Source organism: Apaloderma vittatum, unplaced genomic scaffold, assembly GCF_000703405.1.
Source record: "Apaloderma vittatum isolate BGI_N311 unplaced genomic scaffold, ASM70340v1 scaffold15141, whole genome shotgun sequence".
In the NCBI taxonomy this organism is placed as follows: Eukaryota; Metazoa; Chordata; class Aves; order Trogoniformes; family Trogonidae; genus Apaloderma; species Apaloderma vittatum.
Window position 1 is genome coordinate 1 of NW_009697504.1, and position 18,676 is coordinate 18,676.

Here is an 18,676-nt window from a genome sequence, read left to right on the forward strand (position 1 = left end):
AAACTCCTCCTTTATCTTGACTTCCTCTGAGCCCTGGTCCTGGAGAGGTCTAAGAGCCAGAAAGGGCTGTCTGCTCTGCCGTAGGAATAAGCATGATTACTTCAACTCCAGGTAAATGTCAGGTTGCTGCAACACTGCTAATTTAAAGATTCATATGCCATTGTAAAGCATTGCAAGATGTGGAGTGTGCTGATTTCTGAGGCAAATGTGTTCTTTGATTGTAAAAATTGCTGGTTTAATTCCTGTCACTTTAAATTCTGTCCATTCATTTTGTCTCCAAATCTTACGCTGACTTCCCTGTAAATCCTGAGAATAAAGTTTTGTAACCTGAAAAGCAGAAAAGTATGCTTTTATAAACTACACAAATGTATGTTTAAAAACACATCTTTGAATACTTTCTTTCCGTCTTTCAGAAAATTATGACTTACTTGTTTGACTTTCCACATGGACCAAAGGTATGTGATTTCTAGACTGCAGTTCCAATAGAAACTGATGTGCCTAATTATCTGTGTAGCTGGAAAGCATTTTAATCCCTCTTCTTCGGCTGCATGGGATTAGTTGCTTTAATCTAGTTAAAATACACTTGCTGGTTTGTGTCCTGTTTGAATGGGATCAAAGTAAATACAACATAACAAAGAGAAAAGAGGCATCATCTGGTCTCAACCAATAATCTATCTTAATGATAACATTATTTTAGTGATAACACATTTTAACTGTGGCATTTTGCAGCCAGGTTTCTTAGAAATCTAGAACAATGTTTTAGGTGTTGCTAAAAACAAACCAAAAAACCTTGATGGAAACAAAAGAGTTTTCTAAAACAGCAGAAATATTTATGGCTGATTGTGCCTTGACTATGGTAACTCCAAAGGTTTTAATCACGCTCTTTCTATTTTTCTGAGGTCAAAACTCAGCCTTCCAACTTTTGGGGAAAACCTTATGGGCTGAATTTCTACTGCTTTCTCAGTCTCCTAGTGGGAGGCTATCTCATGCTCAAAAGATGTGTTTTTACACTGTGCTCTAAAGGTGAAGGTGGCCAAGGGAGAAGTTTGCAGATCACCATGACTGATAGCTTAAAAAAAATCCATGTTGTGGTCTTGATCTCAGAAAGAGTGGAAGCATGGAGCAGAAAAGGCCCGTGAGTGCCCAGTGTCCCTTGGCCAGGGCTGTGATTTAGAGCTGTGCTCTGTGGAATAGAGTCCAGGCATTTACCCACTCTTGGCAAAAGTACCAGCATGGCCAGTATCAAAGTAACAGCTGTGAAGTTGCACATGTCTGGGTCTATGCAGGATGTCACCTTCAGAAACAGTGGCAGCGCTGTCATTTACAGCATCTCTTTACACAACAGCTGTGCTGTGCCATGGATGCTCAGTGCAGTTCTCCTACCTCACACCACATCCTCAGTCCTCACTGCTAGGCTGGGTTGCGATGGGCTTGCCACAAAAGGGGAATGCTTTAGGTGATGTATTGGCAGCCCAGCGTTGTACCACAGGAGAGGTATGAGCTAGGAGATTTTGATGGAGCAGCAGTGTCACAAGGGTATGGCTATTGCCAGTAACGCTCCAGTTAAACTCCCTGTGGTTGATTTTGTTGTGCCTGGTTCAGGGGTTTGGTTTTGCCTTTGCAGCCTGGAAGTGCCCATCGGCCCTGGCAGTCCTACTTCGACCTGATCCTGGTGGATGCGCGAAAACCCCTCTTCTTTGGGGAAGGCACCGTGTTGCGGCAGGTGGACACGGTGAGTATTATATGGAGGGTATCTCTATGGCTGGAAGGGCTTGTGAACCTCCTGTGTGGCAACTCTCAGTGGCAACAGGTAAAACCTGTTTAGACGGAACCTGCCTTAGAAATGGTGGGCTGGCTTGTCTTCTTAGTGATTCCTAAGCAACGCCATCACCTGGGGCACAGCAGATCTCGGGACTTTGATGGCTTCTGTAACGTACCTCAGGTGACAATAGGTTAAGAGAATGTGGAAAGCCACGTCTGGGCTGCCTGGGAGTGAAACAGAGAGCCAAAGAATAAAGTATCAATAGGACAGAAAAGATCCAGACCATCAGCTGTTCTGTACTAACGCAATGACTCCTTTCTCAGGTGACTGGGAAGCTGAAGATTGGTACCTACACTGGCCCACTGCAGCACGGCATCGTGTACTCAGGAGGTGAGGCAAGAACCCTTCTTTTCTTGTGGAGTGGTTCTGAAGTGCCCTCATGGCCCCTTGTGGCCTTTATCCACTCTGGCTGTGAGAGGACTTGTGCCAGGTGCTAGGCAAGGTTGTGTTTCCCAAAGAACATTGTACTGTGTCCTCTGCACGCTGCACCAGATGCTCTCCATCATCACTGATACCCAGTGCAGGGAAGAAGTGGGCCTGTTCCTCGTCAAATGCCCTTTTTTGATTTGCCAGGGAGGGTCCAGGAAATGCCACGGCACGGCTTGTGGTGGAGCAAGCTGCAGCTGGCCCAGTGCAGCTGGCCGAGCTATGCTTATGATGCTGCCACCAGTGTGACCATGTTTGGAGGGTCCCCTGAGCCATGCAAGGGCAGCTGATGGATATAGAGGGCTGTCTGACGCCCAGGGCTCCGTAACTCTCACGTGGGATGGGAGGCAGCACGGCCCCTCTGTTGCTGCCATTTATGTGGAATGGTGCATGAGCAAAGCTGCCCCTGGGTGAACTCCCAGACGGGTGGGCAGTGCCCCGTGCTGCCATGGCCATAACGGGGTGCTGTATTTAACAGTGGAGGTTTCTGGGAGGAAAGTGTACCTCCTCTGTCCTGGTTTTCTGAAATGAGGAATGTGTTTCCTTTGTCTCCCCATTCTGAGCCATGCCACTCTTCATTCAGGCTCTTCGGACACCGTCTGTGACCTGCTGGGGGCCAAAGGGAAGGATATCTTGTACATCGGAGATCATATCTTTGGAGACATCCTCAAGTCCAAGAAGCGCCAGGGCTGGAGAACCTTCCTGGTGATCCCCGAGCTGGCGCAGGAGCTGCACGTCTGGACAGACAAAAGTGGTCAGCAGCCAGACAAACCCCAGGCTAAGCTTTGCTCTTGCTTGCCTGATGCTGCACCCCTGAGATCACCAGGGCATAGGGGTGCAGAGGAGAGATCACACTGGCTTGTCGCTTCTCCTTTTTGCCCTTTTTCCCTTGGTCTGGCTGTTGGTGGCAGGAGCTGGCGCAGCTCTCCATGGGCTTGCCTCAGCGTCCCAGCCTTTCCTGTGCTCTTTCCCAAGCTGCTTGTGTGTGATCAGCCAAGCGCTGACTTGATCAGGGGAGAAGGTGCAGCTGCGTGAGGATGGGTTGTTCCTCACCCATAACCCTCCCCGAAAAAACTCCTCTCCCTCTGCTTGTATGGAGTCGTGGCTTCTCTGATAAAAAGTATCTGACAAGACGCCTGGGTTATTCTCCCTATAATGCCTGAGCCATGACTGCTCTCCCATCTGCAGGGAGACCCTGCTCACCAGCCGCTTCCTCCTCCTTCCTCCTGCTTACTCTACTGCTCTGCTGCCAAAGTGCTGTGTGTTTTCCACCCTCCTGTGCTACTGCTTGTCTCCTGGCTTTGCCCTTTGGTGTGTAAATAGGTGTGGGGGTTATGCAAGTTGCCCCATGGACAGTTGGAAGGTTTTGGTGAGGGCTGCAAAGTTTCAGTCTCAGAACTGAAGGGGGCAACAAGAAAGCAAGCCCAGAGCTCTGCCAGTGGCACAAAGCACAACTAACCCCTCTCCCTGCACAGTGGCAGTGAGGTGCCATGCTTCTTGATGCAGTGCCCCTCCTCTGCTATGCAAGGGGAACGGGAAGGATGGTGGGTTTGCTTTCACCCCTTTTCACTTACTTTAACAGCTTAAACTTACCTTTCCCCCTCCCTTTCTTTTCTGGATTTTCCAGCCCTTTTTGAAGAACTGCAGAGCCTGGATATTTTCTTGGCCGAACTATACAAGTGAGTGTTCAAACAGTGACAACTTCCCTGCCACCTCTCCCAGCCTAGCGACAGCTGACAAGTGGCTCTGCTGAAACCACGGGGTTTGGGTTGGTGGCACTGCTGCCAGAGCTTTAAATCAGGCCTGGGCTCTGCCTGCGAGACCAACTTTCCCCTCCAGACCAGCCTCCTTTCCCCAAGCCCCCATCCCACAGCATCTGGTTCTGAAAGGCTTTTCACACCATGTGTTTACCTTCTCACCTGTAACTAGGCATCTGGACAGCAGCAGCAATGAACGCCCTGACATCAGCTCCATCCAGAGACGCATTAAGGTACCAATCATAAAAATCTCTTTTCAATCTCATCCTGACTTGTATCAGGAACATTGTGTCTAGGAGGAGTAGGGGAGTAATCGTGCCCTGTACTTGGCACCGGTGAGGCCACAGCTTGAGTTCTGTGCTCAGTTTTGGGCACTGCAGTATAAGAAAGACATTAAGGTGCTGGAGTGGGTCCAGAGAAGGGAAACGAAGCTGGTAAAGGGTCTGGAGAACAAATATTACGAGGAGTGGCTGAGGGAGCTGGGATTGTTAGCCTGGAGAACAAGAGGCTGAGAGGCGATCTCACTGCTATTCTACAACTACGTGAAAGGAGGTTGTAGTGAGGTAGGTGTTGGTCTCTTCTCCCAAGTTACTAATGACAGGACAAGAGCAAATGGCCTCAAGTTGCACCAGGGGAGGTTTAGATTAAATATTAGGAAAAATTTCTATGCTGAAAGCGTGGTGAGGCATTGGAATGGGCTACCCAGAGAAGTGGTGGAATCACCATCCCTGGAAGTGTTAAAAAACATGGTAGTGTTGGTTAGATGGTAGAACTAGATGCTCTTAGGGGTCTTTTCCAACCCTAATGATTCTATAATCCCTAAGGGCTTGACGGCCCAACCCCACTGCTCAGCCCTGAAAGGTTTTGCTCTGCCTTTGGGTGGGCTGAAATGCTTTGCTCTGCCTTTGGGCAGGCTTGGCAAAGCTGCTCTGTCTTTGTGGACACAAATGGGGAAGCTTCTCAGCTCACTGGTGTCACTGGGGCTCCTGAAAGGCAGCCTAGTCTGGAATAGATCTCCTTCCTCAGCCACACAGCAGCACTGCCTGATGGCGCTCGCTGCTGCAGGGCAGGGTGTTGGCACACAGAAGATTGGAGGGGCTGTAGCCAGCCCTGGGGTGCCAGCCTGCAGCAGGGGCTGGCCCTGAGCCTGCTGCTGCCCTCCTTTCTGCTGGCTAGGACTCTGCTGTACCTTGATGCTGTGGGATATGAGCACAGAAAGCCTTGCTGGAGATCCTTGCAGATCTGACGTAGCCCCCAGCACGCTCCATTGTTGTCATGGCTCTGTGCTGCTGCCTGCCCGGTGCAGGATCTAATCTGCCCTTTGCTTGTAGAAAGTGACCCACGACATGGACATGTGCTATGGGATGATGGGGAGCCTCTTCCGCAGCGGCTCTCGGCAGACCCTGTTTGCCAGCCAGGTGATGCGCTACGCCGATCTCTATGCAGCCTCCTTCATCAACCTCCTTTACTACCCCTTCAGCTACCTCTTCAGAGCCGCCCACGTCCTGGTGAGTTGCAGCCCACAGGGAGGTGGGTGGGGGTACCAAGGGTGCCTGCACCTTGGAGGGCTGGGTGGCACTTAATGCACCATGGGCCAAAGGGTCACATTCTGGGGTTTGTTCTCCATCTGTCTCAGGGACATACCCTGGGACTGGGACACCCCTTGCCATCTCCTCTCTCTCTCTCTTACCTGTGCAGATGCCACATGAGTCCACGGTAGAGCACACGCATGTTGACATCAATGAGAAGGAGTCGCCGATGGCCACACGCAATCGCACCTCAGTGGATTTTAAAGATTCTGACTACAAACGGCATCAGCTGACCCGCTCCATCAGTGAGATCAAACCGCCCAACCTCTTCCCCCAGGCACCTCAGGAAATCACACATTGCCACGATGAAGATGACGATGAGGAAGAGGAAGAGGAGGAGGAAGAGGAAGAGGAATAAGAAGGAAAAAGCAAAGCGTCTCTGAAGATAAACCATGACTCTAGCAGTGATCAGGAGCGGATTCCTTTGTTGGGGCCCTTGGGGTGATGGGTTGGGGGGGGTGTGATTCTTGCAGAGGCACATTTTGAAAGTGTCCGGAAACTTCTAACAAATTAACACTAATTAGGAGGAGACCCTTGTTTTCAGTTTTGCAGACGGTTCAAAAAGCTGATAAGATTCTGCCTGGATGATGCGTTCAGATTGGACTGCCCACCTGTGCTGTCGTGCTGCTCCCATTACATTTAGGGATGCTGCATGTTTCTCCCTTTCTCGTGATGATGTTTCATTTGATTTTCATTTGTATGGTGTCCTGTGAACGGTTTTTGCCATTTGTTACGTTTGCTGTGAAGAAAGAAGGGATGTGCTGGGCCCCGCAGGAGGCAAAAATGATCCAGATCTTCCTGCCCGTTGGGTTGCTGCCCTTAACCCTCTGCTTCTGAGTTACGAACTCCCCACTCCCCGTGTTAGCCAGGGTGTTGCTGTGGCTTCCAACACTGTTTACCCTCTGCTTGGCGTGAGTTTCTCTGTGTAAGTGGTTCGATTCCTCTAGCCATCAAGGATGGCAGTGGGATTCCAGCTCTTGCATATCTGTAGCTGTACATGTTTTGGCTTGTAGATGCTTGTTGCCCTCTCCCCGTGTTTCAAAGCTCTCTTTCATCATCAGCAGCACGTGATGCATGATTTCTGGCGCATTTCTCAAACAGCTGAGCTGCACACTGTGTTCTCAACTCCCGTAGTTTCAGTAGTAAATATTAACCCAGGAGTTTGAAGCTACTGCTTTAGCATTATGTCAGTCGGTTTGTTTTCCTACTGCCTATTACTGACCTTTCTGTCCGCTCAGCTTTTAAGAAAGTGAAGCATCCCAAAGACAAACCCAGCCACCATCTGGAGTGAAAGGGCGTTGATTCCACAATGCTGCAGGCCACGCGTGTCTGTCCTAAACTAGGGAATGGCATGTGCCTCAGGGCCAGCCCTATGGTGGGAGCTGGGGAACCCCAGCCCAGCAGGCAGCTGCCCTTGCCTTTGGCCTGGCGTGGATCAAGCGGAGCCTCATCGCAGGCTACGGTGGGCAAGGCTGTGTCCCCATCCAGGGAGGGTGACAGGGGACAGGGGGTGCCCCACGGGGAGGGGCAAGCAGTCCTGCCTGAAAGCCAGCCCGGGGAAGGCACAGAGCCAGCATGCCGCAGTGCCCTGCAGTTTTCCTCTCTATCATGGGTGCAGCCTCCCTTACTCCAGCCTGTGCCGTTCGCTGTGAAGGGATTACAACAAGGGCCCTCTTGTAATCAATTCGACTGTTGTTTCAGTACCATAAACTCATTTAATCTTCTTTTTTTTCATTTTAAAGTACCTTAGGAGAAAATAAAGAAAAAAAACACACCACCAACATCTGAGCAGGAAACACTGCTGCTGTTGTGGCAGTTGTTCAAGTCAATAAATGATGATGTTTCTAAGAAACGCCTGGTGCTTTGTGGTGCGTCGCTGAGATGATGAGGGCTGTGCTGGAGGTGGCAGGGACTGAGGAAGAGGGAAAGCATCTCCAGGACTTGGTTGTAGGAAGCACTGGTGAGCAGTGGCTGTGGATCTGGCTTTAAGGGCTTGTGTAGTCCCTGGGGAGCAGGTGGGCAGGAAGCCATGGGGTGGGGAGCACGAGGCTTTTGTTAGCCCCATTGGCTTCAGGTGGGAGGCACGGGGAGACAAACACTGTGGCCTGGATTCAGAGAGCAAGGAGAGATTTTTGGTGGGAAGGGCCACATCCCCCCCTGCCACCACCTCCAACATTCCACCTTTCCAATAGGCATTACCAAGGGTGGCTCCACACCACACACAGCCAGTGCCCAGGGTGGCGCAGCAAGGCCCATGGCCACCAGGAGCTGCAAACCTGGTTAAACAGAGAAAAAAATACCCAGAGCAGGCCAGTGCTGCTGCAGCGACAGCATTGGCTGGCCTCGCCGAAAGTCCTGTGACCCCATACCAGGTGGAGATGGGGACCAGCACACTGCTCTGCTCAGCCCTCGCCTGGAAACAAACCGCGGTATCAGCCAAACCAGACCAGGCCCTGCCACCAAAGCTACCACAGGAGGCTATGCCGAATCCAGGGCCCAAAGAGCCAAATGGAAAAGCAGTGCTAAATGGCTGCAGCTCATGGCCAACGATCAACAGCCAATGCTTCAGGGGCTGATAAAACCCAGCGATGGGTCCCTGAGCCCTTCATTTTGGGGTCTGGAGAGAAGCTAACATGTACCCACAGCGAGGCTGGCTGCAGGAAGGGTTTGAGGGAGCTGTTCCTGAGCCCTTTCAGTAACGACCATGCTGGGTGTTGCTGTGTTCAAATCTCATTTCTCCAAGTATAGCCACTTGAATTTTTTAAGCCTTAGCTCAGCAGCTGGGGAGGGCATTCGGCTGCAGGAAGGGAGGCCTGGGGAACTCCGTGCATTCCTCCTCCTTAACCAATTGCCACAAATAGCTCGCTCCCAGCCTAGGGCTATTTTCTGACTTCGATGGGGAGAAGACACTTCAAGGCTGGAGCAATGGAAAGTATTTGACCCTCACTTGATGGTGGGAAAATGGCAGGCAGAGCCTGACAGTCACAGAGGCACTGCTCTCTGCCCCTCGTGCCATGCTGCCCATCTGGCACCGGCTCCGCAATGGTATTGCAGTAAGAAACTGCTTTGTGAAAGCCACAGTGCAGCTTCTTGCCCTAGCTGGCACAGTGGGCATTGTCACAGCCCACTAGCCCACACCTCTGGCAGGCAGCGGCCTTCCCCACAAGCCCGTGGCCAGACAGGACCTTGTCTCCAACAGCTCTGCAGAGCCCCCACGAAAAGCCACTGTAAGCTGCAGCTGCTGCCAGGCTCCCACCCTATGGCCTGATCACCCATGCTAAAGCATGAGCATGCTGCTGTTCACCATCAGGCAGCTCTCTGGAGGTCATGGTGGCTTTGGGTTGACAGTTGGACTTGATGATCTTGGAGGTTTTGTCTAGTATTTATGATTCTATGAAAAGCTTGTTGGGAGTAAGGCAAGCACCGGGACACACTTCCCCTTGCCTTGAGCTCTCACTGACCTGATTTCTGGTTTCTCCCACTTTCTGCAACACCACAGACCCACCTTCACTGCTCTGCAGAGATGGAGGGAGCTCATGGTGGGGGCTTACAGGGGTGGCACTGAGAAGACTCACCAGCAACAGCAGCCTGAGGCTCGCCCTTAGCCACAGCCCTGCAGATGTTTAGTGTTAGCCTAGCAAGCACTTCTGAAAAGGTCAGCGTAACTAGAGATGTTCCCAGCTCCTCTTCTTTTACACTCTCTCCTCCACTGCTGCACAAACTCAGGAGTCAGGGTACACTGTAACCACGATGGAGGGTGCGAAGTCCCATGCCAGTTGCTGAGCAGCAGCTATTGCAGCCTCGGTGCCTGAAGCCCCAGCCACCTGCAGCATACATGGACAAGGCATTTTCATAAGCATGGAGCCACCCGCCCACCTTAGCCCTGCACAAGGTGCTCACCTCCAGCAGAAGGGCCCTGGGGCAGGAGCGCAGGGCTGGCCAGCCACTCAGAGCAATGTGGCAACAGTGCTTGTGGGAGGAGTGAATGGTTACCAGGACGTAACAACCTATAGGTACAAAAGGTGACCTTGAGCACAACTCACATGGTGTGTGAGACCTGGCCTTCAGTGCTGGCCATCCAGTCTCTGCTGCTGGAGCTTCAAGGACGCAGAGCCCCCAGGTGCAGCTGCCTTCGCTTCAGGCACTGCTCCCATCCCACTGCCACGGTGCAGCCAACACCCCCCCTCCTCCCTGCAGGGACCTTTGGCACCCACCTGTCCAGGAGCCCGAGGCTTGCCTGCCCTGCTCCTCCTTCCCACTTCACTGCCAGAGCCAGCCCTGCAGTTTGCCTTCACATCGTTTCTACTTACATCCTCTTTGCAGCATCCTGCCTCCTGCTGCCACAGGAGCAGGAGTCCTCGCAGGACTTGCCATTCTCCCCATCCTGCTGACATGACATCAGGGAGCCAGGTCCATGAGGAATGGGGCCACCTCATGGAACAGGGAGACAGGCTGTGCTGGATGGAGCAAAACCCCACACAAGGCTTGAGCAGACGTTGCCCAGCTCGTTACTCCAGGGTTTAGCACCTCAAGAGCTGGGTGAGGAAGAAAGGCCAGTGCAGGGAGAGCAGCTGGTGAAATGACTGCGAGGAGGACAGGGGCTGAGGGATGGCAGAAGCACAAAACGGCCCCACAGGAGGACTGTATCTGTCACACAGGGAAGGGTCGACCGTTTCTCCACAGGCGTGGAGCTGGAAGCAATGCTGGGACTAAGCACGGGGTCGCTCTCCTGCTCAGAAATACGTCTCTGGCACAACTCTGCTGCTGAAGCCCCGATATCAGGGGAGAGGTGGAGGCACATCACACACAGGACAGACTCGCTCGACCAGTGATTCCTGTCCAATGGAGCAGCCATCACCACCAGCCACGTCCCTCGCTGTGTCACCCATTGCCTGCCAGGAACGCGTGCTACAGACGGACAGACAGATGGCATCTGCGCTTACAGACAAACAAACAATATATGGAGAGTAGGCTGTAAATAAGGGGGGTTTATTAGTGGAAGAAAAAGGCCCTCACCCTCAAGAGAACTTCAGAAAGAGGAAATCAGCTGCTTGCCATTGGCACCAGCTTCCCAGCTCCTGATCAGCAAAAGCGCCTGCGCAGCCCTCCCCGGCTCGAGGACTTATGGGCCCAGACCCACCAATGCAAAGAGCAAGACCTGGCTCTAAGGGGAACAGGGTCCAGCCTCTCCGTGACTCTTGACAGTTGGAGATTAAAGAGTGCTGATGATCTGGGTCCGGGATCATTGACAACAGCCCCACCACCCGCATGCCAAAATCCATCCCTTGGAAATGAGGGGGGAGCATGGAGGAGGGAAAAATGCATAAACTGGAATGTTCAACAGAAAAAAAATCATCATTTATCTAAAAAGAATAGAAATAAACAAAATGCTTTTAAACAAAATCACAAAATATACAAATAAATCTGGTACAAAATAAATAGGAAAGATTGGAAATCTACAACAAAATTGGAATAATTATAAAATTCACTTGTATGACAATCAGTATATGAAACGTATACACTTCATTCAGGATTTCAGTTGTGCTTATTCAGGTTTATGTACACACATGGAAATACTGTAGTCAGAATACTACAACTCTGGAAACCTGAAGTCATGTACAATATGATACAATTTGCAAGACCACGTACGATGGCAAATAAGACACAGGGAAGAGCCGGCTGGAGTGGCTGAGTGGGTTCAGAGAACCACGAAAATGCACAGCGGAGGGAGAGCCGCTGTGCTTCTGCACAAGGGGGACCTAGGCTGAGCTAGCAGCAGCTGGGAGGAGGCTTGGGGCAGCCAGGATGGACCTGGCTGCAGGAGAAAGGTTTGGTGTGAGAGCTCCGGCTGCCGAGCACCAGCCGCTCATGGCTTCCAGGAACGCTTCTCAGGTATTTGGGTTTTCCGATTCAATGCATTTGGCATCCAGGTGCCTGCCCTGTGACTCAGGTGTTGAGGCTGGGTCTGCAGCTCTGTGTGCTGGAGAAAGCACATGCCAAGAGCTCTGAGGTCCCTAACCCTGAACCGCCCATAAGCCACCCTTGTGCTCAGGAGAACATGGATCAAACGGGACCGGAGCACTGGTGCTGGGGTCCTGGTGGGCTTCCGTTCTCCAAGCTTCAGACAGTCTGTGCAGAAGGCGGAGTACCTTGAGCAGCATCTCCTGGCTTTAGTGTAAGGAATGAAGACCGGATGGCTGCAGCATCACACATTCCTGACTGCTGCACCTCCTTCTCTCGCCTTCCTGAAAACTCAACCAAACCACAGTGAGAAGAGCAGAGGAACAGCCACGGCTGACGGGAGAGCAGCAGCCACAGAAAGCCAGGGTGCTGAATCCAAGCCAGCACGACGCAGGACAGAGCACGTACCCTGGGTAAAAACCTGCTGGCCAAGCCAGCCCAGCCTGCTGGGACCTGAGACTTGAAGCAAAGATGATGCTAGAGCTGACCTAGGCGCAGCCAGTCTGTCACTTCTGTGAGCAGAGGAGGTCACCACGAGTCCCCTCCACCCTTACACACTGATCTTAGGGCAAATCCAGAAGGCAGGCGTGCAGAATTGGCACTTCCAATTGAAGGCCTATGATCCAGGCTAGTCACCTGACACCTACAAGTTTTTCACTTGAATTTGCAAGCATTTGGTACAGCAGTGATGTCCAGAGGATAAGAAAATTCCTCCTTTTATAAAACTTCGCAGCCTCCAAACTGCTGAAATGAGATACTAGACTGCTCCACCGAGGACTAAAAGCTGGGACAAGCCTTTCCTCTCCAACAAACCCTGCTATCAACCGACTGCCACGCTGATCCCAGGAGAAGACAAGAGAGACATCAAATCCACCTCTGGAGCATCAGAGTCACCTGCAGCATTTGCATGTTGCAGGTGCTCGCTTGGCTCATGAGAGCTGACAAACCTCAAGCCCGGCTCTATGAGAGGCAGCTTCTTTTGAGAATGGCCAAACCTCTCCTGCAACGGGAAGGATTAGATATCAAGCACTTCGTTAGCCAGAAATCTTCACTGGAGTGGGGAGAGCAGTGAGGGCACCATCCTCTGCAGGATCCCAGTGATTGGCCCTGCTCAGATGAAAACGGAGCCCAAAGGAGAAACCTCAGGAGAGAGAACAGACATTTTTCAGCTGGAGACAGAAGACCTACAGCTTTGAGTACCGTATTTCCAAGGTGCAGAACCGCTACAGAGCCTGACCTCAGGATAATGAGAACAACAAGACGTCACTTTGACCGAGTTCAGCACTACCGATTGTGAAATACCTCCCTCCATCACCTGTACCGTGCCATGGGCTGGAGGCAGCTTTCTGGCACCCCCTTCCATCCCTGCAGCTCAAGGAAGCGCACTGGGATCCCAGACTTTCTCCTAGGGAATGCTCTGGCCTCCCCAGGTTCAGCACCCAGCTTCTAACAGAACAGCAAACATGCACAACCAGACTAAAAAGCTCAACCATACTGCCTGGGACCTGCAGCAACAGCATCCCCTTGCCTGGACATGTAACCACAGAGGAACACAATCCAGTGTGAAGCCAGACTCCAAGAAAAGAGCAAGTCACCCCGGGATTACGTGGGGGGCTCTGTGAGAAGTCGTGGATGTCTCCAAGTCCCTTGTGCTGCCAACGCATGAGAGCGAGGCCGCTATCACCCATCAATCACAACAGCAAGAGACCTGCAAGCGATGGACCGAGTAGAACAACAGAGCAGGGATGAGGACGGCTTCCCAGACCAGCTTGTAGTGTGAAGCTTGTTCTCCCTGCTGGTCAAGTCAGGATGAAGGTTGCTTTCTCCTCCATGCCATGAAAAGATGCACCGCTTTCAATCATGTTAGTTAAAGCTCATCATTTCGCTATTGGGCCAAACCAACCCTCAGTATCCAAGGACCAGGTACTTCTTTGGATCTATTTAGAGATGTGGTGTAATGCCAGGCAGCAGGGTGGGCAGCAAGCCCGGGTCTGTGTCACACTAAGCCTTTCAGCACACGCTGGTTTTCTGCTCTGTGCTAGCTTCACGCCTGACAGCTCACAATACGAGCACAGGAACCCCACAACACCGGTGAGACACCTTTGGGATGAAGCCTCAAATTAGCATCACAACAAGAGGTACTCACTGCAGCACCCTTCCCCACTCCCCCGCCCCCCCAATCCCAGTTTTCTACTGATAATCCAGACACTGGATAACTTGACAACTGGTACACAGGTACTAGTTTTAAAACCACAGACATGTGTATTAGATATCATATAAAATATGGTACATCTTTCATGTGGGAATGATTTCTATAGTGTATTTCAGCATAAGGAAGATGCATGTTCCAAGGGGTCCTGGAGAATGTGGCTGTGTTCTCCATCATGCAGGATACTTACACAGGATGCTCGTGAGGAGACAGCGCTGCTCTTTGCTGTCCAAACCCCCACGTCCCCTTGGCTGAGCTCTGCAGAGATCACAGGAAGCACCGCCGCTGCCCAAGCAGCCCCTCGCACAAAGCTACCTCTTTGGTTTTCTTTGAGCTGATTTGAGGCAGCGCCTGACACCACCAGTGTCAAAATCTCATCCTCATCTGAACTGGGCCCCAAAGGCTGAGAAGCAGCAATGGGTGATATCCATGGGCCATCACGGGCAACTTGCCCTGCTCCCCCTGAGCTTTCTCCAGGTCTAAGGTGAGTGCAAAGGGCCATATCCCGAGACTCCTGCTCTTGCCAGCTCCACCTGCACAAAAAGGCACTTAAAGAAAAGAAGAAAAAGAAAAAACAAACCCACACGTTGGGGTAAGGAAAAGGGGAGGAAGTCCAGGAGAAGAAGGGAGGAACAGAACAGTGAACACAATGTGAATGAGTGGCTGACCCCTCTTTCAACAGGGCGCAAGAACAGCAAGCTTCAAGCAGTCAGCTCCAGCTGCAGGTCTCTGCATCATACCATCCCCGCTCCGTGCAGAGAAGGAGCGTGCACGGGCGAAAAAAAAGCGTGAGAGGAGGCTACATACGACTAGAGGTTTGAAGCAGAAGTGGAGAGTGGTGGAAGGACTTGCCCCATGAGCTTGTTCTGCCGGTGCAACTGGATGGGGAAGCACCTTGTCCTGCCATGCCAGCCTCCGGGCCCCCGCTCCCCAGCCACCCTGCCAGCATCCCTCGTCCCTCTACAGGATTCCTTGTCCTGAGCTCCTCTGGGGCAGTGGCCTTCAGCTGCACAGGGATTTCAGGGAGCGGACAAGCTGAAAATAAAACAAGGGCTTTGTAAACTCTGGAGGGTCTGAGCTTAGGATCTACAGAGAGGCTGCGGTTGGTTTGCTAAGCCCACCCTGAGCCTCTCTCCACTCAGAACTAGTGTGCTTCGTATGATCTCCATGTCACCAGAGTCAGTCTTGTTTGGAGAAAGATTCTCATTGGAAAGCAAGAACATCCTTCACTCTTTACAAAGATTTGGCAATACACAGAATTAAAAAAAAAAAAATCATAGTTACAACAGATTCAGGTTCATTTCATTTAAAGGAAATTCAACCAACAGGAGTGTAAAAGTTATAATTCACAGTTGTGCATTTAAGATATTAGTGTTGAAAACCTCACTTCAAAGAACTCTTGTGCAAAATTGTATTGACAGTAGAAACCATGGCTAGATGCCCTCCCAGCCTCCCCCGGCCAACAGGCCATTGCCCACCCCTCTGCCTGTACCCGGTGGCAGACGGACAAGGGGAACAAAGGCTGTAGTAGGAGTTGACAGAGGAAGATGCAGTATCCTTTCTACGAGTCAAAGCCTTACCGAGGGCTGAGGTCAAGTCCAACGACTCCCAAAGCCACCAGTTGGTGCCCCGCACCAGAGCGATGACCAGCAGCCCTGCCACGCGTCCTTACGGCACTGCGGCACAGCAGCTGGTATCTGAGTCCGGCTGGATTGCAGGTGGCAGCCAGTGAGGCACAGAAAGCAGACCTGCTTTGGCAGGACCCCTCTGCAAGGGCACAGACTCAGATGCCGTGTGCAGCATCTCCGTCACAGTCGAGAGAGCCAAGCCCTGGCACCAGCAAATGCTGTCCAGAGGCTCAGAAGTGATCGTGAGCTGGGCGCTGGGCTCCTCTGGTTGTGACGGTTCCAACCACGAGGGCTGGGAACCCCTTGCATTTGTTAAACATTAAAACTGTAAATACCCTGAGAACAGGGAGACTGGATTTTTTTTTTTCCCCTCCAGGGAGAGGACCATGACTTGTTCTTCAAGCTAATTAGTAGTAGCAGCTCCTTACCCCTCTGGGTCAGGTACATATTTTCCATATGAAACATCTATAATCAACTATTTTCATGGAAATTATTTCACTTTCTGTTCTTGCTTCTGTACAAATGATGAAAAATAGTCATGCGAAAGATCACCTGCAAATTTTGGAATGGTGCAGCATGGGCAGAAGCAGGAGGTATATGCTTTGGGATCACATGGCTTTGGTTGGAAAAATTGCCTTCTCTTTTTTTCTGCCTTTTTTTTTTTAAAAAAAAAAAAGGAAACAGACACTGAAACAAATCCATAACCTGCTATAAGAAGAAGTCAGATCCAGTGAGCAACTTCGTCCCAGAGAGCAAGCTGCCTTGACTTGCGCCTTCCCTCCTTCGGCAGGTTTGACAAAACAGATACTGCATCTCAACTTCCCTGTGTCAAACGCTTCCAACAAACTTTTACATTCAACAACGCTAGATAAACAAACTGGTGAGGTGAGGTGAGTCCCTCACCAAGGACAAATGTTGTGACATCTCAACATTTGGCTTTGCGAGAAAGGTGCAATATTGGCAACTCCCTGGGAATGAGCAGGGCTTAGGTCAGCCCATGCCAATGCTGAGCTGCGTGCTCTCAGTGGCGGCGAGAGCTGGTGCGTGTTAGAGCAAGGATGAAAACTAAGGAAACATTTTTATATGGGGCTCAAAAAAAAGTTAATAAAAGCTAAATAAGAGGGTAAGGCTTTGGGCCCGCTGTTTCCTCCTCACTTAGTGCACAAGTTAGATACTGTGCAATTTCTCTGCCCCCTTGCCAGGACTTCACCTTCACGGGTGGCTCCAAGGAAGAATTGCACCTTTCCCATCGAGGGGGATAGCAAAAATTAGGGCTGTTTTCTGAAACCAAAAGAGAGAGGAGGAGAGACACAAGCAAACTCCATTGGCTCTGACACAATGCACCCCAGCTTCCTGCAGGGAGATCCTGCAGCAAAACACTGCATCTTTCCAGCCACCACTTGCAAGGACGGACCGCGGGAACTTGTGGCAAGTGCCTTCTCCAGCCCGCGAGCAGGGGAGATGGGGCAGGCGTGCAGGAACAGAGAGCTTTGGCAGCTGCATTTGGGGCTGAGGGCTTCTTTGAGGGTCAGATGAGACTGGGTGTAAAGGAAAGAAGGAAAAATGCTACATAGCTAGGGGTCACAGAACGGTCTTGAAACCATGACGCCTGATATTAATCACTCCAGATACCAAGGACAACGTTCACATTTTGTTTGAGACAGTACTGGAAAGGGGAGAGGATTGTGGAAGGGTGACATTTTTTTCCCCCATTACTTAGACTCCATCTGGGAGAGTGGGGAATGTGTGACGCACAACTGCCATGGGGTGCCTCTTGCTCACCCAGTCTGCATTCAGGTTTTTGGGGTGGACGAATGGTTTTTTGCTGCCCAACACAGGGTGCCCTGCACGAGCAGCAGCTGGGTGGGAAGCACTCCGCTCTGCTACCACAGTAATCCCTATAATGGCTGTTAAAAGGGGTAAGAGAGAAAGAAGTGCTCTAAATCCACTGAAAGGAAGGAATGCAGCTGGGAACAGCCTGGAACCGAACCTCTCCGAATCCCTGAAGTGCAATACACTCGCGTCCGGAAAGTTTTGTCAGTTCTTGGAGAGGAGAGGATGGTCCCAACTCCTCAGCAGAGCCCATCCTTGCACTGGCAGAGGTTGTACTGGAGGATGTACTTTGGGCGTAACTGTAGCAGCATCTTTTGTGTTAATATTAAGGGGCACAGGGACTGATGCTCTCCCTTACTTGGCACATCTCCCTTACTTGCACATCTGCTCCGGCCAAGGCAATGATGTGCAGACCGCTACAGCACACGAGTGCTTAAAAGCTTTTCATTTTGGGGTACGCACAATTACTTCACCATGCAATTGTCATGAACATCAGTGAAAAATCACCCAGCTACTTCGCTAGGGAAAATTATGCTCAGCTTTCATTTCACGAGACTGCAGGTTTGCTAATTAACTCCCCCCGCACCGCCAGTATCATCTTTAACATACACGAAATTTTTGGAGGTTACAAAACTTTTAAGTGTAACAATGCTTTTGCCTGGTTTACAAAGAAACCTTTCAAAATTTGAGAGATCATTAAATACCAAAGTAACCACTCCTTTCCTGAAACTTAACTGAAAGAATGTAATAATACTCATCCCTTGACCCTCTAGGTGGCTGAAGCCAGAGGTTCCTTGAAGCTTGCTCATTTTTAAGACACAAATAACATACAAGTACCAGTTCCTAACTTCTTCATCAGGGCAACAAAAAGGAACAGAGAGGGGTGAAAAGAGACCTAAGGACATTGAAGTCAATTCACAAAACCACTACAGAACCCATTTGAAGTTTGAGAAGGACAGAAACAATTTAAAACTCTGCAAAATACTTTTTAAAAACATGAGCTCTCTTGAAAAAATAACTGGAGGAGCTTTTAAACTTCTCCGTATGTGTCTGAGGAGGAAAAACCCAACGAGGATCAAAAATACAGATAAAAAATAAACATAATTCTACTTTGCAAGAAGTATTTTCATCATTCTCAAGGGTGGCTCACCATTCCCAAAGTACACTTGGGGCTTCAGTCTCTCTTGTTCTTTGCTCCTTTATTCCTGTTTCTTCCTCTTCTGCTCCCAGAACGGACGCAAAAGTCTTTGGTCTTAGAACACCGGATGCAGCACAGTGTTGCAAGCACATACTAACAGTGTTCACACTCGGGGAGGAGGCAGGAAGGAGCGAGGGCTGGTCCTGCTGAGGAGATGGGATGAGTGGGTTGTGGGGAGTCAGCTCCTAGATGGCTCCTTCACTGTGCATATTGTGGTTGGGCTTGTTGTGAGTCACACAGTTCTGTTCGTTCA

The 18,676-nt window shown here is 50.8% G+C and overlaps 2 protein-coding genes across 2 annotated transcripts in view; one reads left to right on the forward strand and one right to left on the reverse strand.

The window, feature by feature from the left end:
• Positions 1–413: 413 nt before the first annotated feature.
• On the forward strand, positions 414–6,286 carry NT5C2 (5'-nucleotidase, cytosolic II; the record flags this gene model as incomplete). The annotated part of the gene is made up of 8 exons (XM_009877660.1): positions 414–455; positions 1,625–1,732; positions 2,086–2,152; positions 2,832–3,002; positions 3,876–3,927; positions 4,178–4,238; positions 5,337–5,513; positions 5,704–6,286. Coding segments are annotated over 8 exons (927 nt in total), but the record flags the coding sequence as incomplete, so codon positions are not given.
• Positions 6,287–18,608: 12,322 nt separating this feature from the next.
• CNNM2 (cyclin and CBS domain divalent metal cation transport mediator 2) overlaps positions 18,609–18,676 on the reverse strand; it is a 115,633-nt gene continuing 115,565 nt past the window's right edge. The window contains exon 8 of the mRNA XM_009877659.1: positions 18,609–18,676. This exon is cut by the window's right edge and continues 157 nt beyond it. Coding sequence (XP_009875961.1) covers positions 18,609–18,676 — 68 coding nt within the window.